Source organism: Taeniopygia guttata, chromosome 18 (assembly GCF_048771995.1).
Source record: "Taeniopygia guttata chromosome 18, bTaeGut7.mat, whole genome shotgun sequence".
NCBI classification, from domain to species: domain Eukaryota; kingdom Metazoa; phylum Chordata; class Aves; order Passeriformes; family Estrildidae; genus Taeniopygia; species Taeniopygia guttata.
Genome location: NC_133043.1, coordinates 3,112,455 through 3,133,222, shown reverse-complemented (window position 1 = coordinate 3,133,222; position 20,768 = coordinate 3,112,455). Strand labels below are relative to the sequence as shown.

At 40.4% G+C, this 20,768-nt stretch overlaps 1 protein-coding gene across 6 annotated transcripts in view; it reads left to right on the top strand.

The window, feature by feature from the left end:
• Positions 1-20,768, top strand: part of CEP112 (centrosomal protein 112) — a 185,644-nt gene that overhangs the window by 91,297 nt on the left and 73,579 nt on the right. For 5 of the 6 annotated variants that reach the window (XR_012058608.1, XM_072937069.1, XM_030287662.4 and 2 more), the window contains one exon: positions 7,421-7,651. Coding sequence is in view for 5 of the 6 variants with exons in the window: in XM_072937069.1 (XP_072793170.1) it covers positions 7,421-7,651 (231 nt within the window). In the remaining variant the exon portion in view is untranslated. Of the gene's footprint in view, positions 1-7,420; positions 7,652-11,593; positions 13,863-20,768 lie in introns of those variants that run through there. The other variant, XM_072937070.1, reaches the window with a different exon arrangement.

The window sequence follows — 20,768 nt, the reverse complement described above, 5'->3', positions numbered from 1 at the left end:
TAAATCCTGAATGTGGAGATTGAGGTCTGACCCTGCTGAAGTGCACATTTCACCCTTAGTGTCACCTGCACTGCTGTTAGTGGGGTTTTTCCCACTGGATATTCATCTGTCTGAGCCTGAGGAGCTTCCCCTTCTCTTGTGCTGTGCAGGTGCAGGTCAGTGAGTGCAGCTTTGGTTTGTGTCAGTTCTCCTCCAAGACCCAAACTTGATAATATCCAACCTGATTTCTCAACTGAGGACATTTCACTTATGAATGTATTCATATCTTCACCACATCACTGCAATGTAGTCCCATATAGGTTATATGTAGAGAAATATATATAAATAGGATGAAGATGGCTCCTTTTTAAGAAGCTCTGCAATAGAACCAACATTCTGGAGAGGAATTTTTCTCCTCAAGAACAGAACACTTCAGTGTGCACAAAATACTATATAAGCATACAGTAAAATGCATCTCTGAGTATTGAAGTTGATATTTGAGTGTTTCCAGGAAGTCTTAGACCACTGCCCAGGACTATTTATAATGGTGGGGGTGCTAATTTCCATCTTTTCCCCTGGGAGGGCTTGCAGAGCCCCATGCTCTTGGAATGATCAGTGCTCTTAGGAACTGAGCCCAACCTGCTGGTCTCTGAACTGTTGTTCATTTTCACTTCATTTCACACCATTTCATTTATCTGCTCCCTTAAATACCACATTTATGGGCCTATGTGTTCTTACCCAAAAGGCATTTAAACTTGACAGTGTAATAGATTGTGCTGTGAAAGCTAAATAGCTGTTTATTACTTATCCCTGCTAATTTGTGCTCTGCCACATCATTACCCATGTGACAATGTGCCACTGGTTTTCTTTGCAAGTGAAATTTCATCTTCTAAAGTATTCATAATATTGACAAATTGCTGATTTTAGGAGTCACAAGAGAAAAAGGCTAATAAATTCTTTACATGTTTTAATTGAAATTGCCATGGTATAGAAAATATTTTTAATGTAGTTGTTTAAATGGACATGATTGAGTTCATACAATAAAAAAGAGACACAAATAGCTGTCAGCTGGCTGGACTGGCCAGTACAATTCCTTTGGCATGGAGAAAAGCAGGTATAGTGGGACCAGTGAGTCAGACTCAGTTGGATGATTTGTGGACAGAAATATCAGAAGATTAGGACTGTGCTGGCCCTTGGTTGGCAGGGTTCAGAGGGTAAAAATCTTGAGAATGGTTTCTGCAAACCAGAATAAGATCAGTTAAGAGAAGGATTGTTGTCCCTGGCAGAAGCTGCAGTATAAAAACTCATTAATATAAACCAATTTTGTTCTAAACACAAAATCAAAATTCTACACATTTGAAGTTCTTACAGCTACACTTTTTTCTAAGCTTAGAGCTGCAAATATTTGTTTATTTTTCGGATTTCTTTTATGTTAAATGCACTGGTTGTTTTTGTGATGGTAAAGAAACTTGTATGATGTTCCTCAGCATTTGATAAAGCTTTGTTTACTCACAAGAGAGCTGAAGTCGTTCAGATTCCCACTTTGAACAGATAATTCCCTTTACAGTAAATGTTTTACAGTAACTGTGCTGCCAGTCACTGCATGGCTGGGACAGGACACTTCATGCCCCTTTCCTGGGACACTGCCCTGCTCGTGGGTAAAAAGGGAGTCGTTGTCACCACTGAATCACTGAGTGTTCCTACTTTGTTCCTTGTTTTCCTTTCTCTTCTTCATCATCAGAGTGAGATTTGTTTTTATTGCAGACTGCCTTTCCCTTGCCTGGACCGATCTCCTTTCAAAAATAATCCAGTGCCCAATAACAAATGTTATGGATGCCTCATCCATGGCTGTCACACCACGGCAGCGTGGCAAGGCACAGAGAGACAAATGTCCCTTTCAGAAGGGCCCAGCTGATGTTCCCCAGCACACACTGCTCATTTCACTCTTCTTTTCTGAGGAGGAAATGCTGAGGAGGTCTTGGCACGCAGAGGCAGAAGCTGCTTATCCTGGTCAGATAGGGCTGTGACTTACAGGCTGGTATTTGAGGTTGTTATCCTAGAGAGGATCTTTGGGGTCCATGCTACTGCTCAGAGGTTCAGGGGTTTGTTGTTGGTTTTTTAAAACGTTACATGCCAGCAAAATTAAACAGCAAAGTGAGCCCTGTGCAGTCATCTCTGACTGGAGCCAAGTTAGCCCAGTGCAGAAAACTTCTGAAACTCGGTTTGAAGAGTTGTCAGGAGCCCCTTGGGAAGGGCAGGGGTGTTTCACAGTGATGCTCTGTTCCAGCAGCCCGGGTGCTCCCAGCAAGGCAGGGCAGTGACGTTACTGCAGCTTCATCCCCGGCACATCTTCATCACTTACTGCAAATCTGCTGCGGCAGCACCTCAGCGGCTCTGGATCTGCACCACGGGGAATAAATGAGGAGCACATTTCATCTCAGCTCTCCTCTGCCTTGTTTTTGTGACTTTCCAACGCCCTGGCCACCGGAGCGAGCGTGGTCTGGGTGGATGTGGTTGGTGTGGAAGGCACAGGGAGGAGGGAGGCAGCGCTCCGTGTGCTCATCCCATCAGGGTGGAGATGTCGTCATGCTCCAGCCTCTGCCTCAGAAACTGATCCAAGGAAATGCTTCATGGGGGTGAAGCAGCAGCTCCTGGAAAATAAAGGGAATTTGTGTTATTATTGTTTTTAATTAGGCTGTAGTCATTCGGTCCATTTCTCATCCCTGTTGCCTGTAAGTGGAACAGAGTTTCAGACATCAGCAACAGATTTTAATTTAAACTTTTTGCCAACTTTATATTTTCTTATGCAATTTACTTTTTAAAATTAAGAGCACATGTTTTCCTTCCAAATAACACGCAGTACATTTATTGGCATTTTAAATAGGCCAAAGTGAGTGACCAACCTTCTTTTTCTTTCAAGTCTATTTTTTCCCTGCAGGCAAATTGCTGTGGGCTTATGACCCACCCTTTTTATGACACTATTTCAGCACAGATATTCTTAGTTAGAATTCTAAGTTATTTCTTTGAAACAGAAATAGAAATCACCACCTTGGCCAGCAGTTTCTTCATCTAAGGGACATACAAATATGTCACATAAACCTTTATGAAATGTCTGTCACACAGTTTATGTATTTTTGTTCCATTTGGGAAACTGTGTAAGCTGGTGTTGTCTTTCTATTTGTTGTCCTGTATGTGGATTAATGGTCATTTTACAAAATGCTTCCTTGTCTGAGACATGTTCCTGTGGCATGTCCATCCTGGGAATTGCTACAGACTTCTGCATCCTTTCTAAAATAGATACAGATCTCTCTTATTTCATGTGCTTGTACCCACACCACTGAAATAGAGACTACAACACTTTGATCCAGAAAAGGCAGCAAGTGGCAGTAACATTTTGAGTCTATTACATACTGTCAGCCCTTATTTCTTACATTTAATCTTCATTTAGCACAACAATGATTTGCTTAAATGAGGTGTTTAAGGTGAGTTTTTCTAACAGCAGCTCTTGTACTCAAGCAGTTGTTTGGACCGTACAAACCATTTGGTTCCCAAACAGAGATTTGGGCAGCCAGAGGAGAATTTGAGAAACCAAGACTGAGAAAGAGGACTCAGTGTTACAAGGAAACCATCCTGCCTTTGGATCTGGAGCCTGAGAAGTGAGATTTTGTAACTGCAGCTTTTATTTTCCCACAGAATCGTTAAGAAAAGACAGTTGCTCAGAAGTTTTATATTTCATGGATTTTTCGCAACAGAGAATTAAGTAATCTTGGGGCTTTTTTTTAATTCCCTAATTTGCCTACATGTAAGTGTAATAATAGTTTATTAAACCTGGCATGTGGAATAGCAGAGTCTTAGTGCTGGAAAGTTTGGGATTCATTTCCTGCAGCAGTGGGGACATGTCCGTGTCACACAGAGTTGTCTCAGGCACCGAGTTGGGCGTAAGCTGCTTCTGCCACTGACTTTGTTTATGGGAAAAACTAATCTGCCTGTGAGAACTGGACTTATTTGAAAGTAATTGACAAGAACTGTGTCTGTGATCCCCAATATAAGCTTTTTCCAGTCACTTTGGAGAGATTAGATGTCTCTTAACATCATTTTACTCGCAGTGAAGTTGCTCCAAAGGGACTCCTTTAATCATATTAGTTTCGCTGCCATCACCCCGTCTTCAGCGTCTTTCTTCTTCCCTAATAGAACCAAATCTGCTTTTGCCATCTATTAGGTCCAACATTAATGCTCCTTTGCATATTAATTACTGTTGCTTTACCTATAACATTCAGCTCACTCTCAGCTGTCCCCAGTTTTGGCTCTGAAGGCTGGGAGCTGTTACTTTCCCCTTACAGAAAACATTGGATTGTGTTTCATTTTCTAATGACTTTGTGTAAGAACCATTGAGTAAAGAAGGAAGTAAGACTTAAAAGGTGTAACAGAAATTCACCCAGTCTTTATTTTGGCCTGTAGTGTCATTTGTCAATTAATTTTCCTTGTATTATAAAAAGTTAGCCTTGATTTCTTATCCTAAATATTTTAACAAACTTTTTAGGGAACTTCTGAGCAATATAATTTCTTAGTTTCGCTTATGTGTGTGTATTGGGGGTATAATTAAAGGAAGTCTTTAATTTTAAAATAGGAGAAAAAAAAGGAGAGTGGGGGAATGAGCTTTCAAAAAGAACTCTCACAGATTAAAAGATAATTGTGGCTATTTCAGGCAGGACTTGCACTGGGGCAGCTGTTAAAAACCCCAAATTCTCAGTGTGTCAGTTTGGAACTCAGACCATATCACCCATCAGCAATTGCAGCTCTTATCTTCATTGAGTTAGTGCTGCTTTGGTTAAGGAAAAGCCAGGCAGGCTGTCATGTTCTTGTGATCTGGAGATGAAATCATTTTCCGAAAGAATTATAAAAGTACATTGTGGATTATAATTATACACTGAAACTTACTTTACGTTTTTAGTCTGTATACAGATTTAATAAGAAATTAAACATGTGTAGAGGAAAAGCTCAGGAAAGGAAGGAAAGGATCTAGCACAGATTACAGTATATGAAACATATGTTTGAGATAATGCTGATAGGGCTGAAATATGTGGTCTGTGGTAGAGTTCTGTATACAAATGACGTGCTCATTCCTTCTCCACCATACACACACTCTTACCTTTGACATAGTAGGGACTAATGCCAGTGACTAATTAAGAAAGCATGGAAGCAAAATAAGTTTCTGAGATGGTTGATATTATTTAATGCATGTTACAGCTGGGATAGCTGAAGGACAAACTGAAGGTTTGAAGGCAGATGATGTCTTTTATTACACTATATAGTTCAAATAGCTTGAAAAAATAGGCAAACTTTCAAGCCTTGATTTTTTCCCCCCCCCCCTCTCTCAGATCACAGTACTTATAGGAATCTGTCTTGGGAGATTAATGTACAAGGCAGTAGATCTGATAGTCATTCATGTCCCAGCTTTGGTCAGAAACAAATGTTTCCTTTTCAGAGTTTTGTACTAATGTGGTTCTCAGAGGCTGCAAATAAATGGTGTAGCTGAGTACAGACAGCGTATTAAAAATGTCTGAAGAAGAAAAATAGTTGTTGGAGAGAAACTGGCATTCCAGGACAATGGGAACTTTAAATATACACTGCTTTTCCTCAGATTTTCCTGTGAAACCTTTAATAAGCTTGAGCTGAGTCACCTGCGCTTCTTTGGTAGAACATCAGTTTCTGCTCTCAGTATTTTCACATCCTGTGAAAGAGTTCCAGGCAACTGCGAAGTTTCTTGTGAAACAGGGAGGAGAAAGGGGGAAATTCTGTGTGAGTTTTGCAGTGAAAGTGCTCATGTTCAGAATTACACTTATGAATGAGCACATAGATGTGCTTTCAGTGTCATCCATCACACTTGGCTGTAAGGACAGTGCTTTATGTCCCAGATGTGATGCTCCTGTACCCCAGTGAAGAGCCCACAGAGGAAATGGAATTAGAAAAGTAACTAGTGAGAGTTAGTAAGTGTAATCTGAAGTAATTGATGTGTATCTTCTCCTGTGGTAAAGTAGCAGAGTGAATTGTGTGGAATTGGGAGTTGATAGAACCCTGGTTACTGAGAATTTTACTTTCTATACTGGCAAACACTGAGCCCCAAGAGAACACTGCGTTCTACCTGAAGCCATAGGGAAGACTTCCAAAATGGAATGACAGAACTGGGATTATGGGTGTGTAGTTTGAATAGAAGTGTGTAATATCACATAGTAGAAAACTTAGAGTTTAAGGTTTTAGAATCTAGTAATGTATATGAAGCAAGATAAAAATTTTAGGACAGAAGCTAGTCCTTCCTCTTTACCTTCCTCTTTGCCTTCTTCTCCATAAGTTCAAGTAGAATTGTGTAATTAGATTAAAAAGTCCACGTTGCAGAGTACAAGTAGTTAGTTATTAGACTAAAAATAAAAGTAATTTAAATAAAAATAATTTAATTATTTAATAATAAAAATAAATTTTAAATAAAATAATTTTAAAATAATTTAATAAATTCTTAATTAGACAGTTTATCCTTAAAAAGCCTTATATAAAGAGAAATATGTCTCCGGTTTTAACTTGTTAAAGTACTGTAAAACTCACAACTCATGAGACTGTAATATAAATAAAAACTAATAAACATCTAAATCCAAACAAGAACACATTTAATGTGTTGCACATTTAATCCTGACCCTGGCCTTAGAAGGAAAACAAAAAAACTCAACAAGGAGTACCACAGCTATATTCCTGCCACTTCCATCCCTCCCTCCTTGTGTTCCCCCATCGGGGTCAGGCAGTGGTTGATAAATTGTTGATGATGCTCTGATAGCTCTTTAGAATGATGCAGGTCACTTCTTAAGGATAAAAAAAGAAGTCATGGGTAGGATATGTAGTGATTTATATGCCTCAAGCTCAATTTCTCCTCCAAAAGTGTCCATATCACCAGGGCTGTGGGCAGGAGGAGCTGTATTTATCCATGTGCAGGAAGAGAAAGGGAAGAGCAAGAAGAGGGGCCAGCAAAAGGGACAGAGCATCCTCTGAGTCTGCTCCACCCCCAGGTGACAGCCTGTTGGAGGAAACCAAGTGGGTTTTGTGTTGTGGGTTTGTGTGGGTATTCTCAGAGAGAAACAGAAAGTTTCTAACCAGGCAGAAGCCTGAGAAACTGCTGAGAAGAATGTAAATAAGGTTCTTTATCTCTCTTGTTGTTCACATTGTTTATAGTTAAGTTTTGCTGCTGTACATCATTCACTGCACACCAATAGTGTGGTGTGTTTTCACATCAGGATCAATAGAGTTGGTCTACACAAAGCTCTGTATAAAAGAGTGATGTATTTTGAAAGAAATCAGAGTTCTGTTCTCTCACCTTCTAAACAGAGTCTATTCATTCCTGTCCTGCCTCAACAGTGTCAGGTTTGGGTTTTGTCACTTTGTTTGCTCTCTCTCTCAGGTGATCTCTGGTTTGGAGAGCCAAATCTGCAAGCTGAGGGAGGAGCTGATCCAGGCCAACGCTCTGCGGAACCATCAGCTGCTGGACCTGAGCTTCCAGCGGGACCAGGAGAAGCTGAAGGCATCTCGAGACAAGGAGGCAGCACTGAACAGTCTGAAGATGGAGATGGAAAAAGTGATATCAGACCTGAAAAAGAGGCACATGGCAGAGACAGAGGCGGCCTTGAAAAAGGTGAGGGATTCACAAAGAGCAGCTCTGCAGGGCAAAAGGGGAGTGAGCACCCCAAAGGTCAGCTGAGCAAAGTTTCCCTAAGGAAAAATGTTTAGGGGTCACTTGAGTTGAAAAACAGATGCAGACCATGGGATGCCAGAGTCACAGCACGAGTGTGGGGCGTTCTGGGGTTCTGTGATGGAAGGGATGGAAGGTGCCATGAGGTGCTCAGGAGCCAACAGCACTTTAAAAACACAGGTGATTTCACAGGTAAAGCCAGCCAGGAGCAGGCTGATCTTCCTCTGCTGGAGTAGAGACAGTGGAAAGGGTGGTTCTGCCTAGCCAAGCTTTTTCTCCCTTAAAAAGAGGGTGGGCTCTTAAGGAGGGGAAAACTCAGGCTCAGGGTTCAAGGAAATTGTGTCTGGTTGCTCACAGTGGCTGGTCTAATTTTGTCTGTGGGGTACATCAGGTGAGAAAGGACTCTGGTAAGATTTGAAAATAGAAATTAATGTTTCAGATTGATCAAGGCTTCCCTCCCATTCTGTTCTGTGGGGTCACTGCCTACTTTTTGCTGAGCATCCCTTGGACCCCTGTCTTGAATTCAAGTATTCCCCCCATTAGGAAGGTAAAACATGCAAGTTTTATTTCAAAAGCCAAAAAAACCCTACTTAATATTTATGGTAGACTCTGTGTATGTGTAAGCAGATAGTTGTTGAAGTCTCTTTTATACATTGCATTAAGGCACTAAATCACACATTTTCTTGCAAGGGGATGTGCAGTGGCACAAATTAACAATCTGCATGGAGTGTTTGAGCAGCCTTTGTGCAAGTGACATTTCATTTACCTGCGTCAGGTTCTTGGTCTGTAATTTTGAAGAGCATTCGGAGGATTATGTTGGAAATCAGCCAGCCTGAAGCCATTAAAATGGCTGTGATCAACAATTCAGAATCTTTTCTGAATGTAAGGAAAGCTCTGCTTGGCATAATTATTTAAAGCCAAGGTCACAGAAAGTATTTAAACCTTTGAAATTCATCATTAAAGGATTAATTTTAACTCAGGAAGACATTGTCATTTTTGCTTAAAAATGGAATTTGAATCTCAATTCTTTTCTTTCTTTGATCTTTTTTTACATGTGTAGTATAGCAAAAGAAAAGTTAACTTCTTTACATCCTCAAATTAAAGTTACAAATAATCCTTCATTGGGCAATATCTCTAATAGTCTTGAATTGTCATTTTTGTCAGAAATACTGGTTTTCTTTAATTTGTTGGATTTTTTTCTATTTTTCAAAAAACTTGCTAATTTTAAGCTATATTAACTGCTATTGTATTTTTTTCTTTAACCTACTTCCCTATTTTTACCCTAATCTGAAGAGCACATGTTGAGTAAAAGATAGGAGGGGAAAAGAAAAAAGTATCTCTGTTGAAAAGTCTTTCACAGACATGTGAAAATACCTGGCATTACCTTCAAATCTCCATTCCCCATTCTGTTTCATTTCTGTCTTGCAATTGTAGAACTGTGGAAATGGGCCACAAAATCCAAAATTAGAAGTAGCTTAGAGGGCAAACTTCATTTAAAGCTCAAACGTAGCAGCTTCAGCTAATTTAGTTCAAATCTTGGTCCTAGTCCACAGAACCTTGATGAATATGATTTTATCCATCAGGGGGAAAAAAAGCACCTTAATTGCAGCATGAGCTGTGAAATTTGGTTTTGAAAATATTTTCTACCAGATCTTGTTACCTGGAAATTTAAGGCAATATGAGAGAAAAAATTGTTCTCTAAATTAACTTTTTTATGGTGCCAATTCTGTGAAGATTGCTTAAAAATCCAGTGGGAAGCTGAATTTCGCAGTTTAGGCGTGGAATATGTGACTGGCCAGATTTTCTGAAGGTCACTTCATTCTCAAGTGAGGGATCTCATTCCTCTGTGATCTGCTCTGGGAATAATGTTAATTTCTGTGTGGATTGCTTTGTGTCACTGCGGACTGTTAACTTGAACATGAGGAAATAGAAAAAAAAAATGATTCATACTTCAATGACAAGAAAAACAGAACTGTAAATGGGGGAAGAAGATCCAGGATTCCTCTGGCATTGCCCTCCTGCTCCTCTGGGGACGAGAAGGAGAAGAGCGAGGAGCAGAGACAGAGGAAGGAAGAGTTTTCATTACAGACACACTAAATATTTCAATATTTGTTGGTGTTTGTAGACATCTTTTTGATACTTAGGGACACATGATTTACTGAGGTCTTTAATTTTCTGTTGCTTAAAAATCCCATCTTTATGGCTGGGACATTGTTTATTGTAATGTCAGTTCCTGAGCACTCCCTTAGCGCTTCAGGGTTCTCAGGACCGGTGTTTGGTGGAGATTCCTGGGACGTTGTTAGGATTGTGCACCTTTTTTCCTGCTTTGCTCCTGTAAGATACAGGGGTTGTTCAGCATTTCTGTACTTACCTGGTTGAGCTGACAGAAGTTTTAGGATCATTTTTCTGCAAAGGAGGGAATCCTTCCCTGTGAGGGTGGTGAGGCGCAGCGCAGCTTTAGCTGCCCCTGGATCCCTGGCAGTGCCCAAGGCCAGGCTGGACAGGGCTGGCAGCAGCCTGGGACAGTGGAAGTGTCCCTGCTGTGGCAGGGGATGACACTGGGTGGGCTTTAAGGTCCCTTCCAGGCAGGGCATGTGGTGATTGTTGGTGTTTGTGCCACGCAGCCCTGTTTGGGCAGGGCCAGGTGTGCTCCGGGATGATCAGCAGCACTCGGGGCACGGCCGCTCCCCAGCCAGGTGCAGCGGAGTGCACAAAGCTCGGAGCGGTTCCAGGTTTGCCAGGAGTGACTGAAAGCAGGAGACAAAGTCTGAGTGTGTGCAGATGTGGGGCTTGGCCGCCGCTTGCAGCGTTCTGTGGGATTTTCTTGGCAGAGGAAACGAGCATTCAGCAAGCACGGCCCGAGCAGAGCACTGGACAGGCTGACAATGCTCAAAGGAAGCAACCTTGGAACACTGAAAATATCTCATAAAAAAGCTCCCTTTGAGCAGCACACATGAGTAAACTGGAGTGGGACGAGATGATGATGGGTTTTTTTTTTCTCTCTAAATAATTTTCAACATTTAGCTTTTTATTGACTTCTTTTCTATATTTAAATAGATATTTTGACTCATTCTGTTAAAGGTTTATGCAGGTTCCAGGAACATCTAATTCTCTGTCAGTGCTGCTTTTCTTGTGGAGAAGTAATTTACATTTTTGTGTATTGACTGTGCTGAGCACACATGAAATTTGATTATTAGGACAAATCTTTAGTCAAAAAAAACCCCAAAAACTGAGTTAAACACTTTATTTTTGGGGCTGCTTCTGATGAAGGGAAGCTGTGAAGTGGTTCCCTCTGGAGTGATGGATACCAAAGTGGCATAAAACCTGGCCAGAGCCATGCAGATCCTGCTTGTAGAACTTTAATGATGTTGATGTTAGATATACTCTGAGATTTCTGTGATTTTAAATCAAATCTGATGTTTACAGTTTTTACCTGGTACAATCACTCCACCTGTATCTGGTGTGAAATCCACATAAAACTCAGATACTCTAGGACCTTAAAATTAAAGTCACTCTGTAAGTGTCCACTTCCTTAATTAGGAATAATTATTCTATATAACAGTTTATATTATAAATATATAATTATATTGCAATAGAATGTTTTTGTAACGGAGCCCTTTTCAAAACTCTTCTGACAGTGTCCTATAGATGGATACTTATTTTCTGAGCAACTTCTTGCATATAATTTGCAAATAAGGTACTGATAATGTGCCCCAGGGGACATTTCAGTCCCTCCTTCAGCATCAGGCTGTGTGATGCTGGATTAATTCCTCACCCAGCACAGCCCTAGAGCAGCCCAGTTGGATGTAGCTCCCTGGGCATATTTTCATGCTGCATATGCAGGAATATCTGTGATTCACAGTATCTGTTCTGGCACTGTTGCAGATGATGTCACACTGTTCAGCACTGGCAAAGAGATAGAAGATGAAGGGAAGGAATATGACATCTTCTGACATGAAAGATGCTCCAAGAGATACTTGATTAAAAGTACTGAGTTTCCCCTAAACAGTTACTTCTGCTCCTAAAGTAAAAGCATCTCGTGCCTTCCATGTGGTCCCATTTCTGTGTCCTGTCTCTCCAGCTCTGCTTCTTCTCTGCCAACTCCACATTTCATTAGCACCAAAAATGGTTCCATCTTTGTCCCTAAGACCTTCTGAGAACTGGCTGCATGGAACCTTTGATCTGACACCTTTCACTTCATTAACTTGGAGACTGAAACCACAGTTGCAGATAAGTTTGTTTGTGGGAGCACTCAGAGGAGCTGTTTTCACACTCACTGCAGTGATTCCTTGGTTATTTACATGGGGGCAAATAGGTCAGCCATAAAAAGTGGATGTGTATTCCTCCCAAGTGTAATGATCTCATTAAATTGTGTCTAATTGTAATGCAGACCTGTTTGTGTCCTCACCGAATGCAGGCAGGACCCCCACCACTTGTAGATGTGCCATTTTCTTAAACTTGTTTTGAGTCTATTACATCAATTATTTAGCTTAGGCCCCAGCTATGAATAATTTAAAGAGCCCTCCAATTCTTCCCAAGAAGAGTTGGATGTTTCCCAAGTCTCTTAATTTTTTTCATTAAAATCCAAGAACTATTGTCTCTGATACTATCTCTGTGTTCCAGAGCAGTAATATTTTTATTGTTTTTGTTTTGTGGAGCCTGTGTATATTAAATTACATTTGGTTCTTGAATGTTTCTGACACAGAGATAGTGATTCAACAACTAATATTAATAAAAATGAGTGCAGTATAGTTGGCTTTGTTGAAGAAAATCTAGCAAAACCAGAAATGTGGTGGCAAAAGATCAAGTAAAAGCAAAACATGATGCCAAAATATCAAATAAAAGCAAAACATAACACCAAAAGATCAAGAAGAAATGTATTTCACGAAGAGGAAATATTTTTAATGCATATTAGCACAAAGAATGCAGATTATTTAATCTGTCTTGATAGTACCTTTCAACAAATCCATTTAAAACCTGTTTCCTCTGTAGCGTGTCCCTTTTTGCACTGCTCCTTTTTATTCCTCCAAAGAAAAAGCGGGATGATGGTGGACCAGGAACATGGTCACAGGATTTGCATCATCCCTCAGGGGAGCCATTTGGAAGAGTCTTCAATCAACAGAGCCAAACATGAAGAAAAAGATGGTAGAATCATCTCAGGGATATTTCACTCTAATAGCACTAAACAGAATTTATGGCACTCTCCCGACTGGAGATGTTTCAAAGCAAGAGCTGCAGTTATTCACATTTACTGTACACAGAGTCCTATCTCCTTTAAAAAAAAAAAAAAACTCCAAAAAACCAATCCAGAAAACAACAAGTCAGATCTCTGCTCATCAGCTGTATTTTTGAGTCTGGTTCCAGAGTTAGGAGTTCCAGAAGAAATTGGTTTAACTGTCAGTGTGGGAAAAAAAAATGTGCACCCATGAGCAACAGGCTCACTTTTTAATATCTTCATTAATGCCTGCAGGGAGATCAGACACCATTATTTGCATTCACAAATAGCACCACAGGGTTAAAACTGAAAATGATTGAAGCAATGCTGTTAAGAAATGAGAACCAGACAAGAGCTAAATGATAAATTATGACAAAATATGGAATTAAAAAGATGGCTTTCAGCAGGGCAAGAACTGATATGATTAAAATTAAAGCTCAATCATGTGGCCCATCTTTCAGCACACTTTACTCTTGTCTTGTCATATCAATGATAGCTGGGTAGTTGGGGAAGTTTGCCTGGGTTTTTTAGGGTTTAGTGGGTTTTTAACCAACTGGAATTTGTCTGAAGTGTCTATTGAAGAAGCATTCACAGGTGGGGTTTTTTGTTGTCTCTGTCTCCTCTTTCTTTTTCAAGTGTGTGCCCAAACACCCCTCCCCGTTCTGCAGCACCTGGGCACACGCTGCCTCTTCTCCATCCCAGAACTTCCAGGTTTTATCCTTCAGAGCGTTTTCATAAGATCAACACTCACGAAGTCACGGGGATGGTGGATAAGGTGAATGCTGAGGTTTTGCCAGTGGCAGAACAACTGTTTTAATTATTTTTTCAATCATTTCCCGAGCCTTTCTTCACTCTCCAAACAACCTGTAACACACCGACTTTATCTTGTAATACACAATTGCTTATTATTTCAGCTTTATTAAATAGTTTTTAAAGCCCAGTTGAATCATGACCTCATTCTCTCCCTTTTCCCCCAGTACCTTGTGTCTTGGAAAAGGCTGATTGCTTGTAGGTCCAGTTTTGTCTAATTTCCCAATTTTGCTTATCCTTACATTCCTGGGTACGTGATAATATTTGGAAAGCATTGGCTGTTTTCCAGTGTGGTGCTGGCTGGAATGTGAGGTTACTGGTGGGTTTTTTTATTTTAACAACTCGACCAATTCATTCTTAGATTTGTTGAGAATTGTTGAGTGAGGTCTGTGTTCCTGGGCAGGTGGGACAGGAAGGATTCCCTGCTCCTGGATCCCAGTCCTTGCAGCCATCCCTGCTGGTTTCACTGGGGCTCCTCCGTGGTTTCGGTTGTGCAAAAAACGGTAACTGGTGTTTGTTCCTTGGAATTAGAAGTAGAAAATCCTCCTGTATCTGAGCTCCACATTCTTACTTTGCTTGGAACTTTCTGGGATGATGCATCCTTTGCACAGAGACTTTCTCAAGTCCCCCCAAAACCCAGCATCAGCATCAGCCACTGCAAAAGGTGCCCCATGGGACGTGTCCATCACATCCCTGCTTAGGTCAGCACAATAAAAAAACAGATTTCCAAATAGCTTTGTTTGGAAAATATACTCAGTGATCAAGACCAAACTAATGTAAAACATAGTAATTGTGTATTTAAATACTGGCATGATTTGAAGACATTGTTTATACTCATTTGCTCTTTCTTCATATCATTATAATAGAGAAAAGCTGCAGGTGGCTTTTTTCTTCTTCTTTTTGGAGAAGGAGTGTTTGGGAAATAGGGAAGGGGTAAAACAATGTTATTAGTCCTTCAGAGTCATTAATATGAAGAAAGAAAAGTGCTCCAAAATGACTTGCTTACAGCTGCAGAACATGTCATGGAGTAAAACCCACCTTCATTAAATGGGTGAGAAAGAATTCTAATTGTTTTGAAGTTCTTATGATCAGTCTGTATGTGCTTCATTGTAATGTGATACTAAAGTGCCTCAATTATGATTTGTATATTTTGGTGCCAGAAGGGTTTTTTTCTTATGCTGAATTATTAAGTTCTGTCAGCTGCTGGGCTGTCATATAGAGATACAGTAAATCACATTATATTTTGTCATGGATTACACAGAGCAGTAAATTTGGGAACAGAGATCAAAGTAGTTTCACAATCACATCTGAGTGTAGGAGGGGTGTTTAACTTGTAGAAAATCTGATTTAGGTGAAACTGTTGCAGTTCTTGTGTGAATTTGAAATGAATTTGAATGTTTGCTTGAAAATGAATGAGGTACAAATCCCCAAAAGAGTTCTCCTGTATTTAGTTCAGAGGAGTTAATTCTGACCTACAGCTGCAGGACAGAGAACAGATAAATAATTAAACATTGGGAATGTTAAGAGTCTTGCAATGCCTTATTTATGTTTTTAATTGCTTTGATGATGGAGCAGTATATTCCATTTTCTTTTTAATTGGGCCTTTGCTGGACTTGGGAAGTTTCTCCTCGGCTCGGTAACGCGCTCTGGCTCCGGGAAGTTGTCACTCTTTTGGGGAAGCTTTGTTGTATTTAAAATACAGAAAGTAATCCAACATAATCTTGCTAAGGAGCACTGATGGCTTCAGATCACAGATTTGTTGGGGGATATTGTTGTGTTTTCAGTGTCTGTCTTTCCAGCTGTAGTAGCTTAACTTTTGCTGGGCTCTTGTCTAATGATGTAACTTCAAAATACTGAGTTAACTTCATGATACTGAGTTAATTTAGTGATACCAAGTTAATTCAGGGGTACAGAGTTTGTCCTTTGTTCCCACTTTTTCTTCTTCTTGATAGCAAAGATTCTGTCTTAAAATTATACATACATAGAATATTTTTCTGCTCATTGTCCTCTTAATAAATGCTTGTTCTTGCCACAAAACTCAACTTAAAACAGCAATGCAAAATCTAAAAACTTCATTCTTATCCCTTTATAATTCTTTCAGGAGCCTTAAAGTCTCTCCTTGGCAAAAATCAAGGTGTGTCAATTTAGCTGATAAATAATGATTTAGCAGTGCCTGAGTCTCAGAAATCTCCAGTTTCTGAAAGAATCATGTTTTGTTAAACTCATATTAAATAATATTTAACCGAGTCAAGTCGTGGATCAGTGTCACATCTTGGGACTGTTGCCGTCTATGTGTGGAGGAAGCTTTAGCTTTGACTTGCATCTTCAAAGGTGTTTCACAGGCTGTCCCCTCGTGGTTTTGCTGTGTGTCAGCTCTGTGGGTACCAGAAATGTCTGGGCCTGAGTGATTCTGGAAACTTCTTTACATCAGAGTGGGGAGAGCCCGAGCTTGTGAGAGAAGTGCCTGCTTTTCTCAGGGATAAAGGCAGCTTGTCAAAGCTCAAGTAATTCCTCTTGGCTGCACATTTTCTTTGTTGAAGCTCTGAAAAAGAACATGCCAGCACTTTTGATATAATGTCTTAAACTCAGTTTAAATAACCATCTTTGTTTGGTTGGACAGAAGAGGAGAAAAGCAGGAAATATTAAAATGGTAATCCAGGAATGTGACTTAGAGACTCTAAAGTGGGGAGTGTTGCAGTCTCCCCATCTTCACCGGGTTTACCCCATCTTGAGTGTGGAGCTGTGGGAAGGATCGTGCCATAATATAAAACCTGGCCCCAGATTTGGTGAAATAGGAAGATAATGAGAAATCTCGAGCCCAGCTGCCTGGTGTGATGGATGGCAGATGAGAAGCAGTGACATCTGTGATGATCATTTGAATCTCTTCATCTCTGTCACCACAAAACACCACACTGATTTCACCAATAGTCATCTCACAGATGATTGATGAGAGTAAATCAAACAAAAATCAGCTGTCTTTGCTGTGCTGTCCATATCCCAGCCCTGAGCTTATCACACCAGCAATCTTTTGGCAAAATGTCCCAGAACAGCTTCAGATTAAACCACAATTCTCTGCCAGCCCTTTGAGTGCCTGATAAACTCAGAATTGTCTTCTGTAAAGGGTAGTTCAAGCATTAAACAATTGCATGTGGCAAACCCAGGCTGTTAATCTGGTTTTAAATCCTTGTCTTGTATGCAAGGCTGGTATTTTAGGCCAGTTTGAAATAATGTGCCTGGCTGACAGCAATATTGACTGGAAATTGGCATTAGTGGTGCTGGGGAATATTTAGATGCTGAGTAAATCCATTTGATGAAGGTAATAATTGTGTCCTGGTGCAAGGCTGGTGTAACCTGGGCCTCAGCTGCCCTGCAGCTGGAGTCCCACAGAAGACTTTCTGGGTGAGTTAAAAATGCCTGTATTTAATTCCTCTGCAGAATTTCAGAATTATTGGAAATACTCTGTTGGTTTAAATGAGAAGTCTGGAATTTGGAGTTTTCCTAAGGCACAGTTTGCAGAAGCAGTTTCTCAGTGGGCCCCCATTGAGCACAGAACTGCAATGTGCTGCAGAAAGGCAATTCTCTGTGCAGGTACTGTCAAAGTCATTTTTATGCATTCTTGTGTTTTTTCCCAATGAAAAGCACTTCACGCATGAATGAGAGAGTTTTTTTTTTTCTCCTAAAGATGTAAGTTTAATGAAAAAAAAAATAAAAGGAAAAGATTTGTAGACCTCCAAAAGTGAAATGTAAAATAGAATATTAATAGGATTTTGGGATTTCTATCATTCATTTTCAAAACACTTGAAGTCATTTGGTACTTGACTAATTATTCTGTTAACATCATTTTGGGTATTCAACTATTTTTAATGGTTTTTTGGGTGGTTCAGATTACATATTTGAACTGTGTGTGCTATTTTCACTGCTGAACAGAGATCCAGCTTTCATTTTTTTTCTGATTGGTGTGGAGAGCAGGAGAAAGAGCAGGAGTTTGGTGTAGGAAGTCACCCACTGTCAGTGTTAGGGGCACATAAGGAAAATGCATGTTTTAGGCTTTGAGTCCAAATGGAATTTTTATGTACAATCAGATGAACTTTAAAGGTGATCTGCTGATCTCTGAAGTTTAAACAGATATTGTACAGAGAGTTTTAACATACTTAATAACAAAGATTACCACCATTAGCTATTCTGAAGGTCATTTTCTTCTGACATCTATCAAATTACACAATCTTGAATTTTGGTACAAAGCATAATGCTGTCAATCTTAAAATAGAAATATTCCAGAATGTGGAGTGGTGTGTTGTTTTTTGAGGTAAATGGGCCCCATTTACATTAGTTCTTTGATGTTAAATTCCTTGCTGCACATCAGAGAACAGTTGCTTCTTCCCTGGAGCAAGTTTTCTTTCTTCTTCTTTCCCCACCCTTTGATTTTTTTCCTCCTTTTTTTTTTTTTTTCTTTTTTTTTTTTTTTAACTTTGCTTACACTTTTATCTAACTAATTATGGAGGATCAGCTTATGGATGGCCACTTTTAGCTAGTTGCAGGCATTTTGAAAAATGATTCTTTCATAGCTACTACCCTAAACAGAAAAGTTCTTTAATCTGCTGCTTCTTTATTGGTGAATATGGTGTTGTGTGTATATATATATATAAACTCTAGTTATGAGAGCTCTTTCCAAAGCTGGAAGATAGAGAAACATGGAATTATTCAGGTTGGAAAAGACCTCTAAGATCACTGTGTCCAACCATAAACCTAACACTGCCAAGCCCATCACTAAACCCTGATTGTTGGGGTTGGAAGGGGCCTTAAAACCCACCCAGTGCCACCTCCTGCCATGGGCAGGGACACTTCCACTGTCCCAGCTGCTCCCAGCCCTTCCAGCCTGGCCTTGGGCACTGCCAGGGATCCAGGGGCTGCTCTGGGCACCTGTGCCAGGGCCTCACACCCTCCCAGGGAAGGATTTCTCCCCAATATCTTACACAAAGCACAGATCTGTAATGTTTCAAGGCTTCTGAACAGCTTCATTTTTGATAAATATCCAAGACATCTCAAATGCCTCCATGGGTGTTGCTGGAGGATGGAATTGTCCACGTGGCTGCCAACCCCAGAGTGCAGCTGGAGCAGAGGGACCTGGAGGTGTTCAGGGCATGGAGCTGGGACTGAAAGTTCCTTTTGCTGCACCTCAAACCTTCAAATAGCTTATAAATACTTGGTAATGAGGGTAGGACACGGTGTGCTCTTGTGATGTGGTCCTGTCATAGATCCTGTGCTCTTTTACTGATGCTGTTCTGTTCCATGAAAGGAGAAAGTGAAAATGGGGCAGTGTTAGAAGAGCATCCATTAATTCAGACACCACATTTGGAGCGCTAATAACTGTTTTAATTTTTATGTGAAATGTTTTGTTGAAGTCGATGCAGTTTTGCTCAGTAACCACAATATGATGCTTGAAGGCTTGTTAAAGAATTACAGTTGTTTTTTAAAACCAATTAACTGCAAAAAAGACATAATCTTTTTAATGCAAAAGTCCTCTGTAATATAAAATAACTGCATGTAAAATCATCATAATCAGATAATTTTAGCTAAAATATGTATTAACTGTGTGAAACTAAACAGGAGTTTGTTTTTGAATCGGTGGAATTCCTCTGCTACTTATCCAATTTAAACCTTTTTCATTATAAAAATGGATATTCCAATTGATATTTCTGACAAGCTTCTGCCAAGTGGGAATTTCAGCAGCCACTTCTCACACACGGAAAACTGGTTTCATACCATTAACTCTATTTGTAGTGCTGCCCATTGCTATAAAAAGAGCTTGACTTTAATGAACACTGGCTGACCCTCCAAATGTTCACCTTCCACTTGGATTCTTATTCATTATGTTTCTGAAATAGCAGCTAACCTGAAAGGGAGGGAATGCCCTTAAAATAATTCAGAAACAGCTCATGCTTCCTCCAGCACGTGCACCCAGCAGCCAGTTGGAAAAGAAGGAACCCAGGAAACTGCCAGGCCAGTGTGAACCTTCTCATTTATCAAGATAAATGTGATATAAATCCCCCCTGTACACAGCTCTGTGTGTATTTACTCATTCCTTAAAACAAAAAAGAGTAAAAAGTGTAGCAGTGCCCCAGGGAAAGTGGTTTATGTCTCCCTTGGTTGCAAAGCAACAGTCTGTATAAAGAGGTACTAAATTAGTTTCAGTTGCAGGTTTTAAGAAAGGAGAAGCTTCATATTTCAGCAGTTAAAAGATGGCAGCAGAAGAGAGGGTGCCCAGGCAGCCCCACAAGTTGGCCTTTCCAGTGCTGTAAATTGTGGTCCCTGCCTTCATCAGAGCTGCTCGTGTGGTTTGTGATGATGCAAGAGCTGCTGGGTGTTACAGACCTCAGGGAAAAGCTGAAGTCAGCAGGAGCCACAGAATTATGGAATGGTTTGGGTTGGAAAGGACCTTAAACATCATTTCATTCCACCTCTTGCCATGGGCAGGGACACTTCCAGTGTCCCAGGCTGCTCCAAGTCCCATCCAGCCTGGCCTTGGGCACTGCCAGGGATCCAGGGGCAGCCACAGCTGCTCTGGGCACCTGTGCCAGGGTGTGCCCACCCTCCCAGGGAACAATTCCTGCCCAATATCCCATCTAACCCTGCCCTCCATCAGTGGGAAGCCATTCCCCCTGTTCATGTTGCTGCATGCCCCTGTGAAGAGTCCCTCTCCAGCCTTCCTCGAAGTCCCTGTTACTGGCAGGGACTGTCCATTGTTTTTAGTGCCACAAGTCCAATGTAACCACTTTTAGAGAACCAGAGCCCATGGAGCTGTGCTCCTGCTATTTCCAGGGGAAGCTTTGGGAGCTCAGTACCTCTGCAATTCAGATGCTGCAAATGTTTGGGACTGGAAAAAAATGTAAGAATTTATGGTTTGTTGGTGACTGGGAGACAAAAATTATAAATATTTTGCTAACTGGAAGTTGTTAAAGCCATTATAAAATAAAATGTTGCAATTCCTTTTAAGTAAACTGGTGGGATATCAATTCTTTGCCTTTAGTTAGGAAT